At 37.7% G+C, this 20,746-nt stretch overlaps 1 protein-coding gene across 1 annotated transcript in view; it reads left to right on the top strand.

Annotated features, from left to right (window-relative positions):
- The first annotated feature begins 4,323 nt into the window (after nt 1-4,323).
- LOC138898020 (uncharacterized) overlaps nt 4,324-20,746 on the top strand; it is a 36,280-nt gene continuing 19,857 nt past the window's right edge. Inside the window, exons 1-4 of the mRNA XM_070184050.1 lie at nt 4,324-4,648; nt 5,177-5,361; nt 6,061-6,178; nt 6,560-6,729. Of these exons, the coding sequence (XP_070040151.1) occupies nt 4,324-4,648; nt 5,177-5,361; nt 6,061-6,178; nt 6,560-6,729 (798 nt within the window). The remainder of the gene's footprint in view (nt 4,649-5,176; nt 5,362-6,060; nt 6,179-6,559; nt 6,730-20,746) is intronic.

Here is a 20,746-nt window from a genome sequence, read left to right as displayed (position 1 = left end):
TTGGGTCATAACTTCTTGTAAGAGTGTCCAAATGACAAACGGTTTGAAGTGTTAGAAACTAGACTCGACGGGCTTTAATGTGATAGTTATAACCACTTGAAACTTTGGTCTATCATGAAATTTCCAACTTGACTTAGGCTTAGGCCTGTCCTTAGACCCCATATCACTTATAATATGGCTCGTACACTTATTATCATATCCAATTGATATACATCATATTAATAGTCCTGGTCTGCACACAGAATAATTTAATTAGCGCACATCAATTTTCTAATTTCATCAAAGTACGTTGAATTATTCTATGGACTTCCAACTCCAATTCCGGACATACGCCTAAGTTTGAAATCACCATACAAAGCTATTGGAAGCATCAAAGTTCCATTCTGAGGCCATTTGAACAAAAGTCAAACTCCGCTCAACTCTTTTCATTTAAGCTTCCAAAGCAAGAATATATTGTTCTTTCAATTAAATCTCGAACCATCTGATAACCAAACTCGATTGCACGCATAAGTCATAATACACATTACGAAGCTACTCGATATCTTAAGCCGTTGAACGGGACGCTAATTCTTAAAACGACAAGTCGGGTCATTACAAAACTTAATTGAGATTTACGTTGGAATATATTGAAGAAATAGAAGATTCTTCAATAATTCTCTTGTGCTGCTTATTATCATGATATACCAAATAAGGTTGGGATTGAATCACTTGATTTCTGGAGCAAATAAAAGGTGATAAATATGTTACACCCTGTGCATCCCAAGGTGACGTAATAAATATGAGACTTGTTAATCTTGATTTAAATGAGTTTAAAGTCATAATATGTCTATATATGATGTTTGGATATAAAATATAATGTTTGAGAAAAATCGGATTAAAGTTGCGGAAAAACCGCTTTTTGATCAATAAATTTCGTATTCTATATGGGGTACTTTTGGGATATACTATATACCAAATTGAATATCTACGAGTCTATTTTTCATCACATTAAACCGTTCATCGATACGACATTGGAGTAGAGAGATATATGCGTTTTTGCGAGCCTGCGCAAGCAGCTCGGTTGGGACCCACTTGAGATAGCCACCGAATTTACGTCTTTTAAAAGATGTTTCAGCCTCATTTCCGGTCATTTCTCACCCAAATTTTGTCCAAAAGCTCTCCAAAACCTTCCCTTACGTATCCCAAGATCCCAAAAACCAAACTCAAAGGAAGTCAACTCAAATCATCATCAAAGGCGTTAAAGACTACAAGAGAATGCTTCTATGATGTTGTGGTGTGATTGAGGGCTATTGTGAGCTAAGATGAGATATGGTTTCGAGTTGTAGCTTCTGTCCAAGGTATATATATAACATCTTCTTGATTGTGCCTGAGGTTAATCTTGTGTTGGTTGTGTTGTTTGAGTGAAAAATCATATGATAGCACTTGAAAGAACATGGGATATGATTGTCTTTTTGGTTGGACTGTTTTGTGGCTAAATATATGCTTTGTGGTGCTGGAAATTGTGAGAAATAATTTGATAATGTTGTGTCTTCTGTTGTTAAGTTTTTCTAGGTGTTAATTAAGTTGATTGAAGAATAAAAGATGAAAAACAAGTGATTGACGATAAAAATTAAGGTGCTAGACGTATGGGGCTATTTTGGAAGGCATTTTGTGAATGTTTTGAACTAGAAATAATATAGTACATATAAGTATGATGTTCTGAAGGTTGAAAACTAATTTATAGAATAAGAGTTGGATTCAATTTATATCATGTTGTGAGTAAAAACGAGCTTGCCGCTGAATATGATTGTTAAGATAATCAGAGAAACTCATATTGGATTATATTGTTGTTGTTGCTATTGTTGGTTAAAGTTGTTGTTGTTGGGTTGTTGATGGCCCTTAGTGGTCTTTGGGATGTATTAAAAATAGGGGAGTTGCTGCCCGATTTTCCTTAAGCTATACGACTAGCCAAATACGATGGTACGATATTATATGTTAACGGCAATATCATTTCACTTGTTATAGATGCAAGAGGTTGTGATGAGCTTGGTTGAGTAATAAGGAAGAGATCATATAGGTATCTTAAGTCTATCCCTTCTTTACTTTTGGCATGATCTATATGATACAACGAAACGAGCAAGCACGCCACTTTCACGAATGATTCTATTCCTAGAAGTGCTAGCATTACCTATGTTCTTGATTCCCCATATGTCCTACTATTATATCGTCTGTTCATGGGTCTCATGACATTCCGAGAGATCTTATTGACTTATTTCATTATGCACTGCATTTATTTATACATGTATATTGACCCATGACCAGATGGCGTTATATACGCGTATAGTATATATATGGGGTATTAGGAAAAGGTTATGGCGTTATATACGCACCACCACCTGATCAGTTGGTATACGTTTATTTTTCGACCACAGAGGCTGATATGATATGATGGGATACCCTCAGAGGCTTATTGATGTTATGTACGCATATACCTATGCATGATATTACATTTATACGCATACACGTGACATTATAAATATTTTTCATGATTCACAGAGCTATTAAGACTTACAAGTTGAGTTCTTTACTCCATGTTTCTTTCATGCCTTTTATAAATTGATTTTTATGCCTTACATGCTTGGTACATTATTCGTATAGACACCCCTATTGCCTGGGGGCCTGCGTTTCATGCCCGTTGGTGCAGGTAGATAGGCTAACGGCCCCCCTCCTTAGGGTCCTAGCTCAACGAGAGTTGGTGTGCTCCATTTTATCTAGAGTTGCTATTGGGTTTTGGTACGATAATTTTGTATACATATAAGTGTATGATGGGGCCCAGTCCTTTATTCAGTTTTACACTCTATTAGAGGTCTGTAGATAGTCATGTATAGTTGGATAGTATGTGGCCTTTTTGGCTTGCCCTACTATATGCCGCATATATATGTATATATGTCTTTTGAGTATGTCTCCTCACGTATGTTATTGACATGATTCAGCAGTTTAGGGGCAGATGTTATGCATGACCTTCACTTATTTCATGTTTATATCTTAGACGTATGCTCAGGGGTGTTCGGTGGGTAGAACTCGGGCACCCGTCATAGTCCATTAGTCTGGGTCATGACAAAAGTAGTATTAGAGCAGTTCCATCCTAGGGTTGTCTACACACCGTAGTAGAGTCTTGTTTATGATTGTGTTGTGTGCCACACTTATAAACAGGAGGTTGCAGGACATATAGGAATTCATTTTCCTTACATTATGTTATGTTTTCAGCAATGCCCATGAAGGCTACAGCCGCCCAGAAGGGCATGTCGGTGGATGAAGAGACTACAAGTTGAGTGCCACGAGTTATCAGGGCTCAGGGAGAGTCACACAGTAAGACTCCATCTCAGACTTCACATACCCTACCCTCTCCGAAAGATATCCGAGGGGAACCAGCTCTAGCCCCAGTACCCCCAGTTCCTCAGCCATATGCACAGGGTCTGGAGATGAGAGATGATATTCGGCTATTGACTCGATTAGTGACCGCCCAGGCTCGACGCCAGGAGGTAGGTATCAGTCATGCAGATAGGGCCATCAGTGCGAGGGTTCGCGATTTCATTAATTTTGACCCTCCCGTATTCACTAGAGCAGATCCAAACGAGGACTCTCAGGTATTTATTGATAGGATGCAGAGAACTTTGAGGGTAATTAAGGCCATTTCGACTGAGTCATTTGAGCTAGCTTCCTATAGACTTCAGGATATTGGGGTTAATTGGTACGAGTCTTGGTAGTTATCTAGAGGTGAGGATGCCCCTCCAGCAGTATGTCAAGAGTTTACAGAAGCTTTTCTTCATCATTATTTTCCACTAGAGCTTAGACGGGCCAGAGTTGATAGGTTCTTGACCCTTCGGAAGGGTAATATGAGTGTTTGGGAGTACAACCTTCAGTTTGATTCTTTGGCTAGGTATGCTCCCAATATTGTAGCTAAGATGGAGGATCGAGTTCGTCGGTTCGTGATGGGGTTGGAGCCACACCTACTTAATGACTGTATGTCGGTCTCAATTCAGCCAGGCATTGATATTTCTCGTATTCAGACATACACTCAGGGTGTAGAGGAGCGTAAGCATAAGTAGAGGGCCGATCGTGAGCATAAGAGGGGCCAGAGTAAGAGAGCGGGATCTTTAGGTCTTTCTAGTGAGTTTCGAGGTGGTCAACGACAACAGTACCTGATGTATCTAGTATCTAGCCCAACCATTGGCTAGTGCACCCTCTCAGTTTGCTGGTTGGAGATTTGATCGTTCCACATATTCAGGGCCCAGTCAGAGTTCCAGGGCCTCTAGTTCTCAGTATAGGGGTGAGTCAAGTCAGATGAGGCCACCCTTGCCACGATGTTCTCAGTGTGATAAGCAGCATGCCGAGAAGTGTCTTGTAGGGTTGGGTGTTTGTTATACTTGTGGTTATCCAGGACACGTTATGAGAGATTGTCCAATGAGAGGTGGTGCAGTTATAGTTCAGTCAGCGAGATCTGTAGCCCATTTTTCATCATCAGTACGCCCCCCTGGGCAAGTTTCATGGGCAACGGCTGGTCGTGGTAGAGGCATAAGTGGAGCATCTAGCTCGAGCGGTCCTCAAAATTGTATTAATGCATTAGTGGGTCGACAGGATCAAGAGTCATCACCTGATGTTGTTACAGGTATATTATCAGTCTCCTCATATGATGTATATGCATTGATTGATCTAGGTTCCACCTTATCGTACATCACTCTGTTGGTTTTTAGTAAGTTTGGGATATAACTTGAGTTGATTGAACCTTTTGAGGTGTCTACACATGTTGGGGATCTAGTGATAGTTAGACAAGTATATAAGGATTGTGTAGTAGTAGTTCACAGTCGTTCTACAATAGCAGACCTGATTGAGTTAGATATGGTAGAATTTGATGTTATAATGGGTATGGATTGGTTGTCTTGTTGTTATGCTAACGTTGATTGTATATCAAAGATGGTTCGGTTCTAGTTTCTAGAGGAGCCAATTCTGGAATGGAAAGGTAATACTGCATCACCAAAAGGTAGGTTTATTTTCTACCTCAAGGCAAGGAAGATGATCAGAAAGGGCTATATTTATCACTTAGTTTGGGTACAGGATGTGAAAGCAGAGTCACCGACCCTTCAGTCTTTCCCGGTGGTTAATGCGTTTCCCGATGTTTTTTCCGATGAGTTTCCAGGCCTTTTGCCAAAGCGGGAGATTGAGTTTGCTATTGACACATTACCAAATACCCAGCTAATATATATTCCTCCGTATAGAATAGCACATGCAGAGCTGAGAGAGTTGAAAGAACAACCGAGGGATTTGCTTGATAAAGGCTTTATCAGATACAGTACATCACCGTTGGGAGCAACTGTGTTATTTGTAAGAAAGAAAGATGGTTCCTTGAGGATGTGTATTAATTACAGGTAGTTGAATAAGGCAACGATCAAGAATAAGTACCCGCTCCTGAGAATTGATGATTTATTTGATTAGTTGCAGGGTGTCAGGTATTTCTCGAAGATAGACTTGAGGTCTGGGTACCATCAGGTAAGGGTTAAAGAGAAAGATATTCCAAAGATAGCATTTAGGACCAGATACGGGCACTATGAGTTTCGAGTTATGTCGTTCGGGTTGACCAATACCCCAGCAATATTCATAGACTTGATGAACCGTGTGGTCCGACCCTTTCTAGATCAGCTCGTGATTGTATTTATAGATGATATTTTGGTTTACTCCCGTTCAGAGGCCGAGCATGTAGATCATTTACGTATTGTACTCAGAGTTCTACAAGAAAGGAAGTTGTATACAAAATTCTCTAAATGTGAATTCTGGTTGAATTCTGTAGCCTTCCTTGGTCATATTATTTCAGGTGAGGTTATCCGGGTTGATACACAAAAGATTGAGGCAGTGAAGACTTGGCCTAGACCCACGACACCGACGGAGGTTCGTAGCTTCCTGGGTTTGGCAGGTTATTACAAGAGATTTGTAGAGGGTTTTACTTCTCTTTCAGCACCATTGACAAAGTTGACTCAGAAGGCAACTAAGTTTCAGTGGACTGATTCTTGTGAGCGGAGTTTCCAGGCATTGAAGGACAGATTGACTTCAACACCATTTCTGACACTTCCAGAAGGGACCGATGGTTATGCTATCTATTGTGACGCTTCAGGCATTGGATTAGGTTGTGTATTGATGCAACATGGTAAGGTTGTCACTTACTCTTCTAGACAACTAAGAAACCACAAGAAGAATTACCCGACCCACGATTTAGAGTTAGCCGCGGTGATTCATGCACTATAGATGTGGAGACACTATTTGTATGGCATTCATGTTGATATCTATATGGACCATAAGAGCCTTAAGTATATATTCAAGTAAAAGGAATTGAATTTACGTCAGAGGCGATGGTTAGAGCTACTGAAAGACTATGATGTTGATATTTTATACCGTCTAGAGAAGGCGAATGTAGTAGCCGACGCCCTTAGCCGTAGATCTATGGGTAGCCTATCATATTTACATCCATAGAAGAGTGAGATAGCTCGTGAGATTCATCAGCTAGCTAATCTTGGAGTTCGATTACCAGATTCAGGTGGTACCGAAGTTACTATTCAGGACACAACAACATCCTCTCTAGTAACTGAAGTGAAGGAATGTCAGTATGAAGATCATGTGCTAGCTCACTGTAGAGATACAACCCCTCCAAAGGAGAAGACACCATTTGAGATGGAGTCCTCAGATATCGAGGTCGATTATGTATTCATAATATGGCAGGGTTGCGCCAGCAGGTTATGGGAGAAGCTCACTATTCTCGTTATTCTATTCATCTAGGAGCGACGAAGATGTATCATGATATCAGAGGAATATACTGGTGGGACGAAATGAAGAAGGATATAGCAGAGTTTGTTGCTCAATGCCCTAATTGTCAGCAGGTTAAGTTTAAGCATCAGAAACCCGGTGGATTATTTCAAGCTATAGAGATTCCGACTTGGAAATGGGAAGTGATTAATATGGATTTCATCATAGGCTTACCTCATACCCAGTGTAAGTTCGATTCTATATGGGTTATTGTTAATAGACTTACAAAATCAGCCAATTTTCTGCCTGTCAGGACTACGTATTCAGTAGAGGATTATGCAAGGCTTTACATTAAGGAGATAGTACGACTTCATGGTGTTCCTATATCTATTATCTCAGATAGAGGTGCTCAACTTACAACTAATTTCTGGAGGTCCTTCCAAAAAAGACTGGGGACTCAGGTAAGTCTTAGTGCAACATTTCATCCCCAGACAGACGGTCAGGCTGAGAGTACTATTCAGACACTGAAGGATATGCTACAGGCTTGTGTGATAGACTTCAGGGGTAGCTGGGATGATCATCTTCCACTTATTGAGTTCGCATATAATGATAGTTATCATTCAAGCATTCAGATGGCTCCAATCGAATCTCTTTACGGACGGAAGTGTAAGTCTCCTATCGGATGGTTCGAGATTAGGGAGTCTCTTACCGGATGGTTCGAGATTGGGGAAACTAAGTTAGCAGGACTAGAGTTGGTATAACAGGCAGTTGAGAAGATTAAGCTTATAACGAGACTTGAAGTTTCAGGTAGATGACTGGGTATTCCTAAAGGTATCACCGATAAAAGGCATTATGAGATTCAGTAAGAAAGGAAAGCTTAGCCCTCGGTACATTAGACCTTATAAGATTATACGCAGAGTAGGTCAAATAGCATATGAGTTAGACTTGCCTTCCAACTTGGAGTCTGTACATCTAGTCTTTCATGTGTCTATGCTTCGTAAGTGTATTAGAGATCCCTCTAAAGTCATTCCAGTTGATGATGTTCATGTTACAGAGCATCTATCATATGAGGAACCTCCCATTTCTATACTAGATAGACAAGTTCGGAGATTGAGAACTAAATATGTAGCTTCGATTAAAGTACTTTGGAGAAACAATAATGTGGAGAAGATGACTTGGGAAGCTGAAGAAGAAATGAAGACTAGGGATCCTCACTTGTTTTCGCTTCCGGAGGAGGATGTGACTGTGACATCACAACCTTTAGGTATGTATATGATTCTTTACTCTTATGTTAGTTATTATTATTGGTCGTGTGAGGCCATTGGTGTTATTGATGATTGTGGCCCTATGTGGCTTTGTATTTTTGGGTTTGCTGTGTGAAAGGTTAGTAGTAGTACCGTTACAGAGGAGACTCTGCCAAAATTTCTATAGATTTCTGGGAGTTTAACATTCGAGGATGAATGTTTCTACGGGGGGGAAGATTGTTATACCCCGTGCGTCCCAAGGTGACGTAATGAATATTAGACTTGTTAATCATGATTTAAATGAGTTTAAAGTCATAATATGGCTATATATGATGTTTGGATAGAAAGTATAAAGTTTGAGCAATACATTTCGTGTAATATATGGGGTATTTTTGGGACATATTTTATAACAAATTGAATATCTACGAGTCTAGTTTCCAACGCATTTAACCGTTAGTCGATACGACATCGGAGTAGTGAGATATTCGCGTTTTTGCAAGACTGCGCAAGCAGCTCGATTGGGACCCACTTGAGATGGCCACCGACCTTACGTCTTTTAAAAGACTTTTCAGCCTCATTTCGGGTCACTTCTTACCTAAATTTCATCCAAAAGCTCTCCAAAACCCTCCATAACATATCCCAAGATCCAACGAACCAAACTCAAGCGAAATCAACTCAAATCATCATCAAAGTTGTTAAAGACTATAAGAGAATGCTTCTATGATGTTGTGGTGTGATTGAGGGTTATTGTGAGCTAAGATGAGATATGGTTTCGAGTTGTAGCTTCTGTCCAAGGTATATATATAAAATCTTCTTGATTGTGCCTAAGGTTAATCTTGTGTTGGTTGTGTTGTTTGAGTGAAAAACCATATGATAGCACTTGAAAGAACATGGGATATGATTGTCTTTTTGGTTGGACTGTTTTGTGGCTAAATATATGCTTTGTGGTGCTGGAAATTGTGAGAAATAATTTGATAATGTTGTGTCTTCTGTTGTTAAGTTTTTCTAGGTGTTAATTAAGTTGATTGAAGAATAAAAGATGAAAAACAAGTGATTGACGATAAAAATTAAGGTGCTAGACGTATGGGGCTATTTTGGAAGGCATTTTGTGAATGTTTTGAACTAGAAATAATATAGTACATATAAGTATGATGTTCTGAAGGTTGTAAACTAATTTATGGAATAAGAGTTGGATTTAATTTATATCTTGTTATGAGAAAAAACGAGCTTGCCGCTCAATATGATTGTTAAGATAATCAGAGAAACTCATATTGGATTATATTATTGTTATTGCTATTGTGGGTTATAGTTGTTGTTGTTGGGCTGTTTATGGCCCTTAGTGGTCTTTGGGATGTATTAAAAATAGGGGAGTTGCTGCCCGATTTTCCTTAAGCCATACGCTAGCCAAATACGATGGTACGATATTATATGTTAACGGCAATATCATTTCACTTGTTATAGATGCAAGAAGTTGTGTTAAGCTTGGTTGAGTAATAAGGAAGAGATCATACAGGTATGTTAAGGCTATCCCTTCTTTCCTTTTGGCATGATTCATATGATACAACAAATCGAGCAAGCACGCCACTTTCACGAATGATTCTATTCCTAGAAGTGCTAAGGTTACCTATGTTCTTGATTTCCCATATGTCCTACTATCATATCGTCTGTTCATGGGTCTCATGACATTCCGAGAGATCTTATTAACTTATTTCATTATGCACTGCATTCATTTATACATGTATATTGATCCATGACCAGATGACATTATATACGCGTATAGTATATGTATATGGGGTATGAGGGAAAGATAATGGCGTTATATAAGCACCACCACCTGATCAGCTGGTATACATTCATGAATTCTCACATAGAGGCTGAGATGATATGATGGGATGCCCCTTAGAGGCTTGATGATGTTATGTACGCATATACCTATGCATGATATGACATTTATACGCATGCGCATGGTATTATAAATATTTTTCATGATTCACAGAGCTATTCAGACTTACAGGCTGAGTTATTTACTCTATATTTCTTTCATGCCTTTTATATATTGATTTTTATGCCTTACATACTTGGTACATTATTCGTACTGACGCCCCTATTGCCCGGGGGCCTGCGTTTCATGCCCGAAGGTGCAGGTAGACAGGCTGGCGGTCCCCTCCTTAGGATCCTAGCTCAGCGAGAATTGGTGTGCTCATTTGATCCGAAGCTGCAATTGGGTTTTGGTACGATACTTTTGTATACATATAAGGGTATGACGGGGCCCAGTTCAATCCTTTATACAGTTTTACACTCTATTAGAGGTCTGTAGACAATCATGTATAGTTGGATAGTATGGCCTTGTCGGCTCGCCCTACTGTATTCCGTATATATATGTATATATGTCTTTTGAGTATGTCTCCTCACGTATGTTATTCACATGATACAACAGTTTAGGGGCAGATATTATGCCTAACCTACACTTATTTCATGTTTATATCTTAGACGTATGCTTAGGGGTGTTCAGTGGGTAAACCTCGGGCACTCGTAATAGTCCATTGGTTTGGGTCGTGATAAAATATATGGGCCCAGTCACCTGCCATGTGGACCTTTTATTATTATATGATTTTAATAGATGCATCTATTCTATGGTCACATGTGCATTTGTTCAACTTGCATTTTGACTTTTGCAAGGTTATTTGCTCAAATTATTAGAGCAAAGTTCCAGAATATAAATTATATGATTTATCTTGATAATACTTGTTTAAATCCAAGTTGATTTAGCAGAAATTATATGCCTCCAATTATAGCTAAACCATTGGCTATGAGAACAAAACTCCCAAAACGAAATTTGGTATGAGATGTATTGTTTAATATACAGCAACACTTGTACGCATCTAGCCAAGTTATGAAAAGTTCTCCCTATCACAATCGGTTCAGCGTCAGGAACCAAATAATTTCCATCTAGAAATATGGATGAGCTATATGATTTAATTATGCCACCACTATGTACAAAGATGGATTCTCAAAGAATGTTGAGAAATGTGTTGGTGATCCCAATATTAGGGAGAGAAAATGGACAGCTGAGAAATTGATAATTGGAATGAATTATTATGAATACATATAGATCCTCGTACAAGAAAATATGAACTTGAATTTCAAGTGATAATCATTTGTAAATTATTGCCAGACGCATTTGCTGACCCAAAGCTAAATATTATATTTCAGCTGCTAATTCTCCAAATAGAATAACATCCCTGATGGACAGATTTTATGGCACGTATAAAGCGTAATAGACTAATCGGTTCCAAAGATAAAACTCCTTGAAGAAGGAGAGGAGCAGATGTTCAAGATGGTCATAATAAACAGACAAGTGCTCTAGAAGAGCACCATGACATAACACTTCATATCACCTCATGGTAGAGGCTCAGGTACCTGAAAATAATGAGATAAAGAGATTTCAATAAGTTATGTCTTTATTGGGTAATAATGAAACCGATATAAAATAATCATTGACGATGTTGTTAATATAATATGGAGCTCTATATTATTAATATTGATGAGGATCTTGAGCTCAAATTTATCATGGAATGTAGACAGATAAATGATTGGCCAAAATAAAAATAAAAAATACGCAATCAAGATTGATTTCATCTGCAAAATGTGAAGTTAGACGGATAATCCCAAAACCTGAAAGTATAAATCCACTGAAGGTATAAATGTGTTCTTGTGCGAAACAAAAGTCAAGTCGATAGACATAAAGAAAAGTTGTATCACAAGAAGATTTGTAAATATCATGGCATTGGTTATATAGAGATATGTTCTTGTATGGTGGATGTAGTCATTTCAGGTTTTAATCTGGCAATACATGAAAAACTTGATATGCGTATAATGAAAATCATTGAAGGATTTAAATTGTTCTGAAGCATATTAAGGTTTTCAAAAAATTTATTAAATAAAGCTTCAAAAATCCTTATACGGATTGAAACAATTAGGGCGCATGTGGTATAATCGCCTGAGTGAGTACCTGTTGAAGAAGGGTACAAGAATGATTCAAATTGTCTTTGTGTCTTTATAAAAAGATCTGGATCTGAATTTATCATAATCGCCGTGTATGTTGATGATTTAAGTATTATTGGAATTCCTAGGGAGCTTCCTAAATCAGTAGACTATTTAAGAAATAATTTAAAATAAAAGATCTTGGAAAGATAAAATTTTGTCTTGGTCTACAAATTGAGTATATGAAAGATAGAATTTTTGTCCATCAATCAGCATAAACTGAAAATATTTTAAAGCGATTCTATATGGATAAAGCATATCCATTGAGTACCCTGATGGTTGTGAGATCACTCGATAAAAATAAAGATCCATTCTGACCTCATGAAAATAATGAAGAGTTTCTTGGTCCTGAAGTACCATATCTTAATGCAATTAGTGCACTTATGTATCTTGCTAATACTATAAGGCCTGACATAACTTTTTCAGTTAATATCTTAGCAAGATATAGCCCTGCTCCAATATGGAGACATTGGAATGGAATCAAACACATATTGCAGTATTTAAAAGGGACTACCGATATGGGCTTATTTTATGGCTATGTGTTTACATGTGGAGGCATTGTCATATCGTGACGATCGACTAAGAAATTAATCGTGGCTACTTCATCTAATCATGCTGAGATATTTTTATTTTATTATTTCTCTCTCAATCCGTTCTTCTATCTCCTCTTCTCCAACCCAAAATACACAGCTAGTGCTACACTCCCACTATTGCTGGACCACCTAATCACCCTTTCTCATTCACCCTTACCATTTTCTTTTCCACCTGACCCATGCTTCCAATATTTTTCCAATCTCATTTTCATTAGCTCGTCCCAAAAGATCAAATAAAATCATCATTGGAGAGTTTTTTTCTAGCCGTCTTCATTGTCTCTGCCGGTCATTTTATCGGATAATTTTTTCAGTTAATATTCAGTCAAAGAGCTTTGGTGGGTCTTTCTTCTCCATCTTTTTCTGCCCGAACTTCATTCTTTAGATTAGAAACAACTGATTTGGTGGTCTGATTTGCTGGTCTTTAATGGTTATGGTTAAAGGAGAGAAAATAGTGATAACTCCATGAAAACCCAATGTTTGTTTCAAAATAACGGTGACATGAGTGGACTGGGATTAAAAAATAATTAAAAAATGAAACAATACCTGAAATACTAAAATAAATTTAAAATTGACATGTGGCGGAGCGTGGAGAACACAGCCTTCCACAAGCTTGGTTATGTATTTATAGGGAGGAATTAAATTCAGTCTGGACAAGTATAGGGTAGAAAAAGAACACCTGTAAAAGTTGAGTTGGGAACTGATTTTTCAGGATAAATTCGGGGTGCATCTTATGTATTTTCCCAAAATTTAAATAACGTTTGGAATTTCACATATCATTCTTGACCTTTTCTTTGATTTTTCTTCAGTCTTTGGGTGTTAAAGAGGTACAAGAAAATTTTATACATATTCAATAAACATTTACAAATAAATACAACATTTAAATCAAAACTATTAAATTTGGCCAAATGCTTAGCCTCCGCCCCTAAATAAGGGAATCAAGCCAAAGGATCCTTACGAGAGGAAGGTCACCCATAAAAGAGTAGCATTCATGCTGCAAAAGAATCAAAGGAAAGAATATAAAAGTCTTGAAAAAGGAAAATAGCGAAGGAAGAAGTGCTCTTTCATACCAACTTTTTCAGTACACTACTCCCTCCGGTCTATTTTAGTCATGTTTTCTTTTACACTGATTAAGAAATAATAAGAGAGCTTTTTAATTACTGTACCCTTATTTAATATTTAAGTTTTCTATGATATGTAGTCAATTTTTTTACTTTCAAAAATATTTAATACTAAGGGCAAAATAAAAAAAAAGTAATTAATTATACCTTGATATTCTAAAATAATAACTATTTTGGACCAGATATTTAATAACTCCGACTCCCTGCATATATGGACGTATATATAGATAACTCTGTCAGTCACATACAAAGAGATTAACAGGGGTTGGCTTCGCTGTAGTTTTTAGTTCTTACAATTACTTAACAAAAGAACGAAAGAAAAGAATTAAATTTCAAGTTTGTTTAGAGCTTTAATTTGTTAGATTCTGATCAATGAAGGCAGCAAGAATAATCAATTTCAATGGGAGAAAAGTTTCCTCTTCTTCCTTTTTTTAAAAAAAACGTCTGCATTTTTAAAGAAAAAACAGGGCAAAAAGAAAGAAAAATCAAAAGCTCCTTGTTGATTCCAGTACTGATAGGGAAATCAGTCGGTTGACAGAAGTAGCAATGTATGGTACGTGAAGTTTAGGTGTCTGGCATGAACGTTATAAATGCTTCTCTTTTTCCCACAGGAGAAAACGATAGATAAAAAGATAAAACAGAGGAAAAAATTGAAAATTGTTATGAAATGAACGATAAATGTTGTGTCACGACCCAAAATTCCATCATAGGCATCGTGATGGCATTTAGTCTCTAAGACTAAGTAAGCCGATTTCAATTTCAATTTAAGCCATTTTTTTAAGTAATCAAAACTAACATCGGAAATAATCAAACAACCTTCCAAGACTGGCAGTACTGAGTCACGAACTCTAATTGAATACATGCAATGATCTCAAGGATCGAATATACAATACTGTTCGAATAAGAGTTGACAGTACAATAAAATGGAAAGACTCCAAGGGACTACAACGACCAAGCAACTCTACTTTGAATCCTTGCGATCACACTTTAGCTCTGTCCGAATCCAATATCTCCAACACCTAGCGCTGCACAAAAATGTGAAGAAGTGTAGTATGAGTACACCACAGTCGGTACCCTATAAGTATCAAGAATAACCTCAGTGGAGTTGAGACGAGGTACAGTCAAGACACTCACTAGTCTAATAACCTGTGCAATATGATATACAAAATAATAGGAAACAAATAACAATAAGGGCAACACAAATCAACTAGTAATATCGCTCAACAATTAATAAATACAAGTACACCCAATTAAATCAAGTCCTTCAAATAAATATCTTTTACATATAATTCTACCAAATAACTCTCTTTCAAATATATTTTTTCAAATAAATATCTTTCAAATATAATTCATTCCATAAATCTCTTTCAAACATAATTTCCTCACTTAGGTATCTTTAAAATATAATTCTTTCAATAAATACTTTTTGAATAAAAATCCTTCCAAATAAATATTTTGAATATAATTCTTTCAATAAAAAGTCACCATGTGACACCTCATTTCATAATCATAAAAATACGCGTTTTCAGCCCTTTTCATATTTTTTGTAAACACGGGTCTTAGCCCAATTTTATATTTTCACGGCACTTTGTGCCCATAATAAAACCATCATATTTTTCCGGCACCTCGTGCCCATTTTTCATATCACATCTGTACGGACAGTTCACATGCCAATAATAAAACCATCATATTTTCCCCGGTACTTCGTGCCCACATTTTATATCTCATCTGCACGGACAATTCACGTGCCAATATTATCATTATTTACTCACGGCACCTCGTGCCCACATTTCTTTATCACAACCGCCTGACAATAGCCACAGACTCTCAATTTCAACATAAATCAGACTATTATCAATTTACCAACAACAAGACAAATTGTACAAGGTATAAAAATAAATACAAGAAAAAATCACAACATTACATAAAAATCACCAATGCAACCACTCCACATCATCACATATCATCCCTGACAATAGCCACTCTTATCTCTCATATAGCCACCCTTATCACTCCTATAAGAGCCTCCCTGATCTCTCCGCCCTGACAATATCAATAGCCACCCTTATCGCTTTTATAGCCACTCTTATCTCTTCTATAGCCACCCTTATCGCTCCTATAACTACTCTTATCGCTCCTATAGCCACCCTTATCACGACGCCCAGACAATAGCCCAACACACATAACAATAGTAAAATACCTCCCTTATACCCACATAATATCAACGGTAAAATGCCACCATTATATCATCAAAATAACAACTCACACAACACAACAATTTACACAGAAAATTATCACGGCAACAGAACAAAATCAATTCATATCACAATTTGCCCAATGGCCACAACAAATTCCAAAGATACAACAAATTAATTAATTTCACAATAAATAGCCGAAGGCTCCACACAATGTGTATAAGACCTCAAAAATAATCAACAGAGATAGAAATTACTCAGCATAGGGCAACGCCTTCATTAATTCAAATTCCCAATAATTATATAAACACATCTTCTTAAGCTCATTTAATTAATTATTTGCATAGGAAAAATCCATAATGAAATTAAATTCCAAGAAATATCAAACCAACAAACTCACGGAATTACATAGATATTCAAATAACAATCACATCAAATTGTCATATAGAAACAAATTCAACAAACAAGGATTGAGGCATGGCAAATAGATGATTTAATAAATGCCAACAATTATCCAATTTACTCCACAATAATGTCTAAGACTTTAACCCAATTAAATTTGCACATATAAGCCCGAGTACGTACTCGTCACTTCGTGTACACGGCTTTTCACATTTCACAAATAGCACATAAAACTCGATGCCTAAGGGGTAATTCCCCCACTCGAGGTTAGGCAAGACACTTACCTCTAACTGTAAAATTATTTACTCTGTTGTGCCTTTGTAATGCGAATTGACCTCCGAAATCCTTGTATCTAGTCACAATTAATTCGATACAGTCAACAAAATTTATAGAATCAATTCCATAAGAAAATACTATATTTTTCAATAAAAATCCGAAATTAACCCAAAAACCGCTTGCGGGGCCCTCGTCTCGAAATGTGGCGAAAGTTACAAAATACGAACACCCATTCACTCACAAGTCTAACCATACTAAAATCATCAAATTCCGATACCATTTCATCCCTCAAATTGTGATTTTTTATTTTGAAAATTATCTTTTAAAACCACCATTTTCCTCAACTCAAAACATAAATTAAATGATAAAAATAAAAATAGAATCATGGAAATAAATAAATTCTAGGTGAAGAACACTTACCCAATCAATTTGCTTAAAAAAACCCACAAGCAATCGCTCAAAATCGAGCTCTACAAGTAAAAATATAATAAAAATGGCCTAACCCTCGATTTCAAAATCTTATATTCTGCCCATGTGATTGTGCATCGCGAACGCGGAGAAAGGATCGCGTTCACGAAGAAGAAAAATGAAAGCTGCCCAGTTGTGCTTCGCGAACGCGACAACACATCTGCGAATGCGTAGAGGAAAAGTCTGATGGCCCAACCACTGCTCTTTGCGAACGCGTGAAGCAGTATGCGAACGCAAAGAGTGAAATAGCATAGCTACGCGAACGCGAAGATACGGGTGCGAACACAAAGAAAGGAAAAGCAGACCTTCGTGAACGCGAAGAACAAATATTCCCTCCTCCAAAGTTACTCTTCGCGAACGCGATTAAGAAAAAGCCAAACCTTCGCGAACGCGAGAGGTTGAACGCGAATGCGAAGAAGAGTTATGAAGTGGTCAGAAGTAACACTTCGCGAATGCGAGAGGCACTTCGCGATCGCGAAGAAGAACACCAGAAGACAGAAACAATAGTTCAAAAATAGGGAAAAAGGACTCCTAGCCCACCCGAAACACACCAGAGGCCCCCGGGACCCCGTCTAAATACACAAACAAGTTTCATAACCTAACACGGACTCACTCGAGGTCTCAAATCACATCAAACAATGCCGAAAATACATATCGCACCACAAATCGAACTTATAAACTTCCAAAACTTCCAACTTCGAAAACTCGTGCCAAAACCAATCTAACCAACCTGGAATGACATAAATTTTTGCAGGCAAGTGCCAAATAACAGAACGGAGTTGTTCCAACTCTCGGAATCGCATTCCGACCCCGATATCAAAAAGTCCAATGCCGGTCCAAAACTCCAAAAATTCGACTTTCGCCAATTCAAGCCTAAATCAGCTACAGACTTCAAATTCACAGTTCGGACATGCTCCTAAGTCCAAAACCACCCAACGGAGCTAACGGAACCGACGGAACTCCATTTCGGAGTCGTCTTCATATAGTTCCAACTACGGTAAAAAATTTTAAGACTTAAGCTTCCGTTTTAAAGATCAAGTGTCCCAAATCACTCCAAATCATCTGGTAACTGAATTCAACCACGCACGCAAGTCAATACACATAATACGAAGCTGCTCAAAGCCTTATGCTTCCGAACGGGACATAAATTCTTAAAATGACAAGTTGGGTCGTTACAATCTCCTCCTCTTAAACATACGTTCGTCCTCGAACATGCCAAGAACTATTCTGATGATATTAAATTACTGAGTGCATTATATCGCACATACTCACGAGTGATTCTACGTCACCAAAAATTGAACACGGGTCCGACAACATCATCTTAGTGGAGATTATTCCTTTTTACACATATTTATAAGTCATAAAACCAATTTCTTACACTCCAAACATTTCCAAAAGGCATGATTTTTATATCAACGCCCGGTATTAGTTTCAACTAGCTATAGCAACTCGTGCCTACGCACACATCAACTTTCTTGATAGTGTTACATTCTCCCCCGCTTAGGATCATTCACCCTCAAACACATAACATAAGTTATCTCTTCTTTTGCACGTCTCAATCCTCCAAATTTTTACTAACTCCCAAATTTTTTAGAAATTTTGGTAGAGTCTCCCCTATAATTGGGTCTATCCACCTTCCAGATTAACACCAAAACAATTCCTAACAACACATCCACAACCCATCAAAGCACCACAATGCATATATCAATAACACTAATCTGAGCATTACAAGCACTGCGTTATCATAATGATATCAGGACATGAAGCACATAATATGTATGCCCATCACCACATCTCTGGTCTTAATAGTTGTTCATAATCGATTACAACATCGCCAATTAACCTCATATTAACCAAAACCTCATTTCGAATTTTCACAATACTTACAGCAAAATGTGAGGCATAAAGACCTCATAACTATTTACCCGATTTAACGAGTCACATTTAACGTCACCTAGGCACTTACCTCGTAGGCTAAAACTCAATAATTACAGCACAATTATGGCACAGAAACACATAAAAGAATTATCACATAAGTCTATCAGGCATAACTCCCTATTAGTACTATAGTACAAATTAAACTTCACAAAGGGACAATTTAAACTCATAAATATTTCACCACAAGGACCTCGTCCTTATATAACATCTACTGTGGCTTGTAGCCAGGTTTCAATATTTCACATCATATAAAAATGCGAGGATCTCGTCCTCAACTCCGAATCACAAGTATTTTGCATATTGTGCCAACTGAAATTTTCACTTTCCTTTCTTTCTTCTTTCTAACAAATTCCGTAAACAGTTTTTACAACACATAATGAACCCCCTTACCAATAGGGCATATAATTCATAAAATTAAAATCAATTATTCTGAAATCACATCAAAACCCACTGTAGTGAGTAATAGAAAGTGATTTTTGGACTTATAGCCCTCAATAGTGAACAAAAATAAAAATGATAGACACGGGCTAACATCATCAAATCTCCCAACATGGGTAAACACGTGAGTGGTGTACAAATCACAAACTCGGTCTATATGGAGCACGATAGGAGGTCTCACCTCGATAATCAGAATTGAATCAAAATAAGAATAGTGCTCCTTTTATTATAAATTAAATCATGCTTGTACGACACCATCTGGTGTATTGGCCTCAACCAAGTCATAACAATTATATCAATGGGCCGGGCCTCCCCCTATTGGGTGCCCTCAACCCGCTTGTCCTCCACCCATAACTGGGTGTGCATGTGGAGTATTAACTGGAATAAAGCTTGTAGCCTATGTATTCTGATGAAATCCGTCTCTCCCAAGTCTGGGACATTCTTTCATGAATTGCCTAGTACAATCACAGTGATAAAAACCCCTCTGCGGGTTCGACTGCTCATACTGAGTTTCTGTCGGATAACTGGAATAACCATTATAGGAACCCCGTGCCGGTGGTGCATTAAAAGAACTTATTGTAGCACCCCGAGTATTCAGAAATTATTTCTGTGACCTCGCTAGTACTGAAATGTAGAATTATTAAGGAAGCGGGAATACCGCAAGTCCTAGCATCATCCCATACAAATCTTAACTCTCAATCATATACAAATTTCGGAGAACCTTTCAATACCACATAATTACATCTCAGGCCAAAACTGATATAACAGATAACCCCACAATCTGATCGTTGATAGTGGACTCCCCTCACTTGGCGCGAAGCTATAGGACACAGTCCGATGATCCACAACACTAACCTTCATCGCTCGTACGACACCGGTCATAAGACACCTCAAGCCATTTATTTGGAGGATGTCATCCTCGTGACAGTTAAACTCGCTTCCTCCGGTGCCTTGGCTGCTAGTATGTACCCTTCGCTAAATAGAAATCCCATACGAACTACATAGTCTCTAATACCACCAACTATCTTCAGATCTACATCCACCTCGTGAACCTACCATGATTGTGACGATTAGGCAATTAATTAAACCTTCTCAAGATCATACTTATCAACTAGATGTCAGAACCTGTTGCACCCCCATGTGCACAACTGAATGATCTCTCAATACTTCTGCATCCTCGATCTAGACGACACGTTATAACAATGGTTGAGCAACCTTGACTCCCTTATAGCCCCTCTGTAGTATCACGAACCATTGGC

This window comes from Nicotiana tomentosiformis, chromosome 8 (assembly GCF_000390325.3).
Source record: "Nicotiana tomentosiformis chromosome 8, ASM39032v3, whole genome shotgun sequence".
NCBI classification, from domain to species: domain Eukaryota; kingdom Viridiplantae; phylum Streptophyta; class Magnoliopsida; order Solanales; family Solanaceae; genus Nicotiana; species Nicotiana tomentosiformis.
The sequence above is the reverse complement of the archived record's forward strand: the minus strand, read 5'-3'. Positions and strand labels throughout refer to the sequence as shown.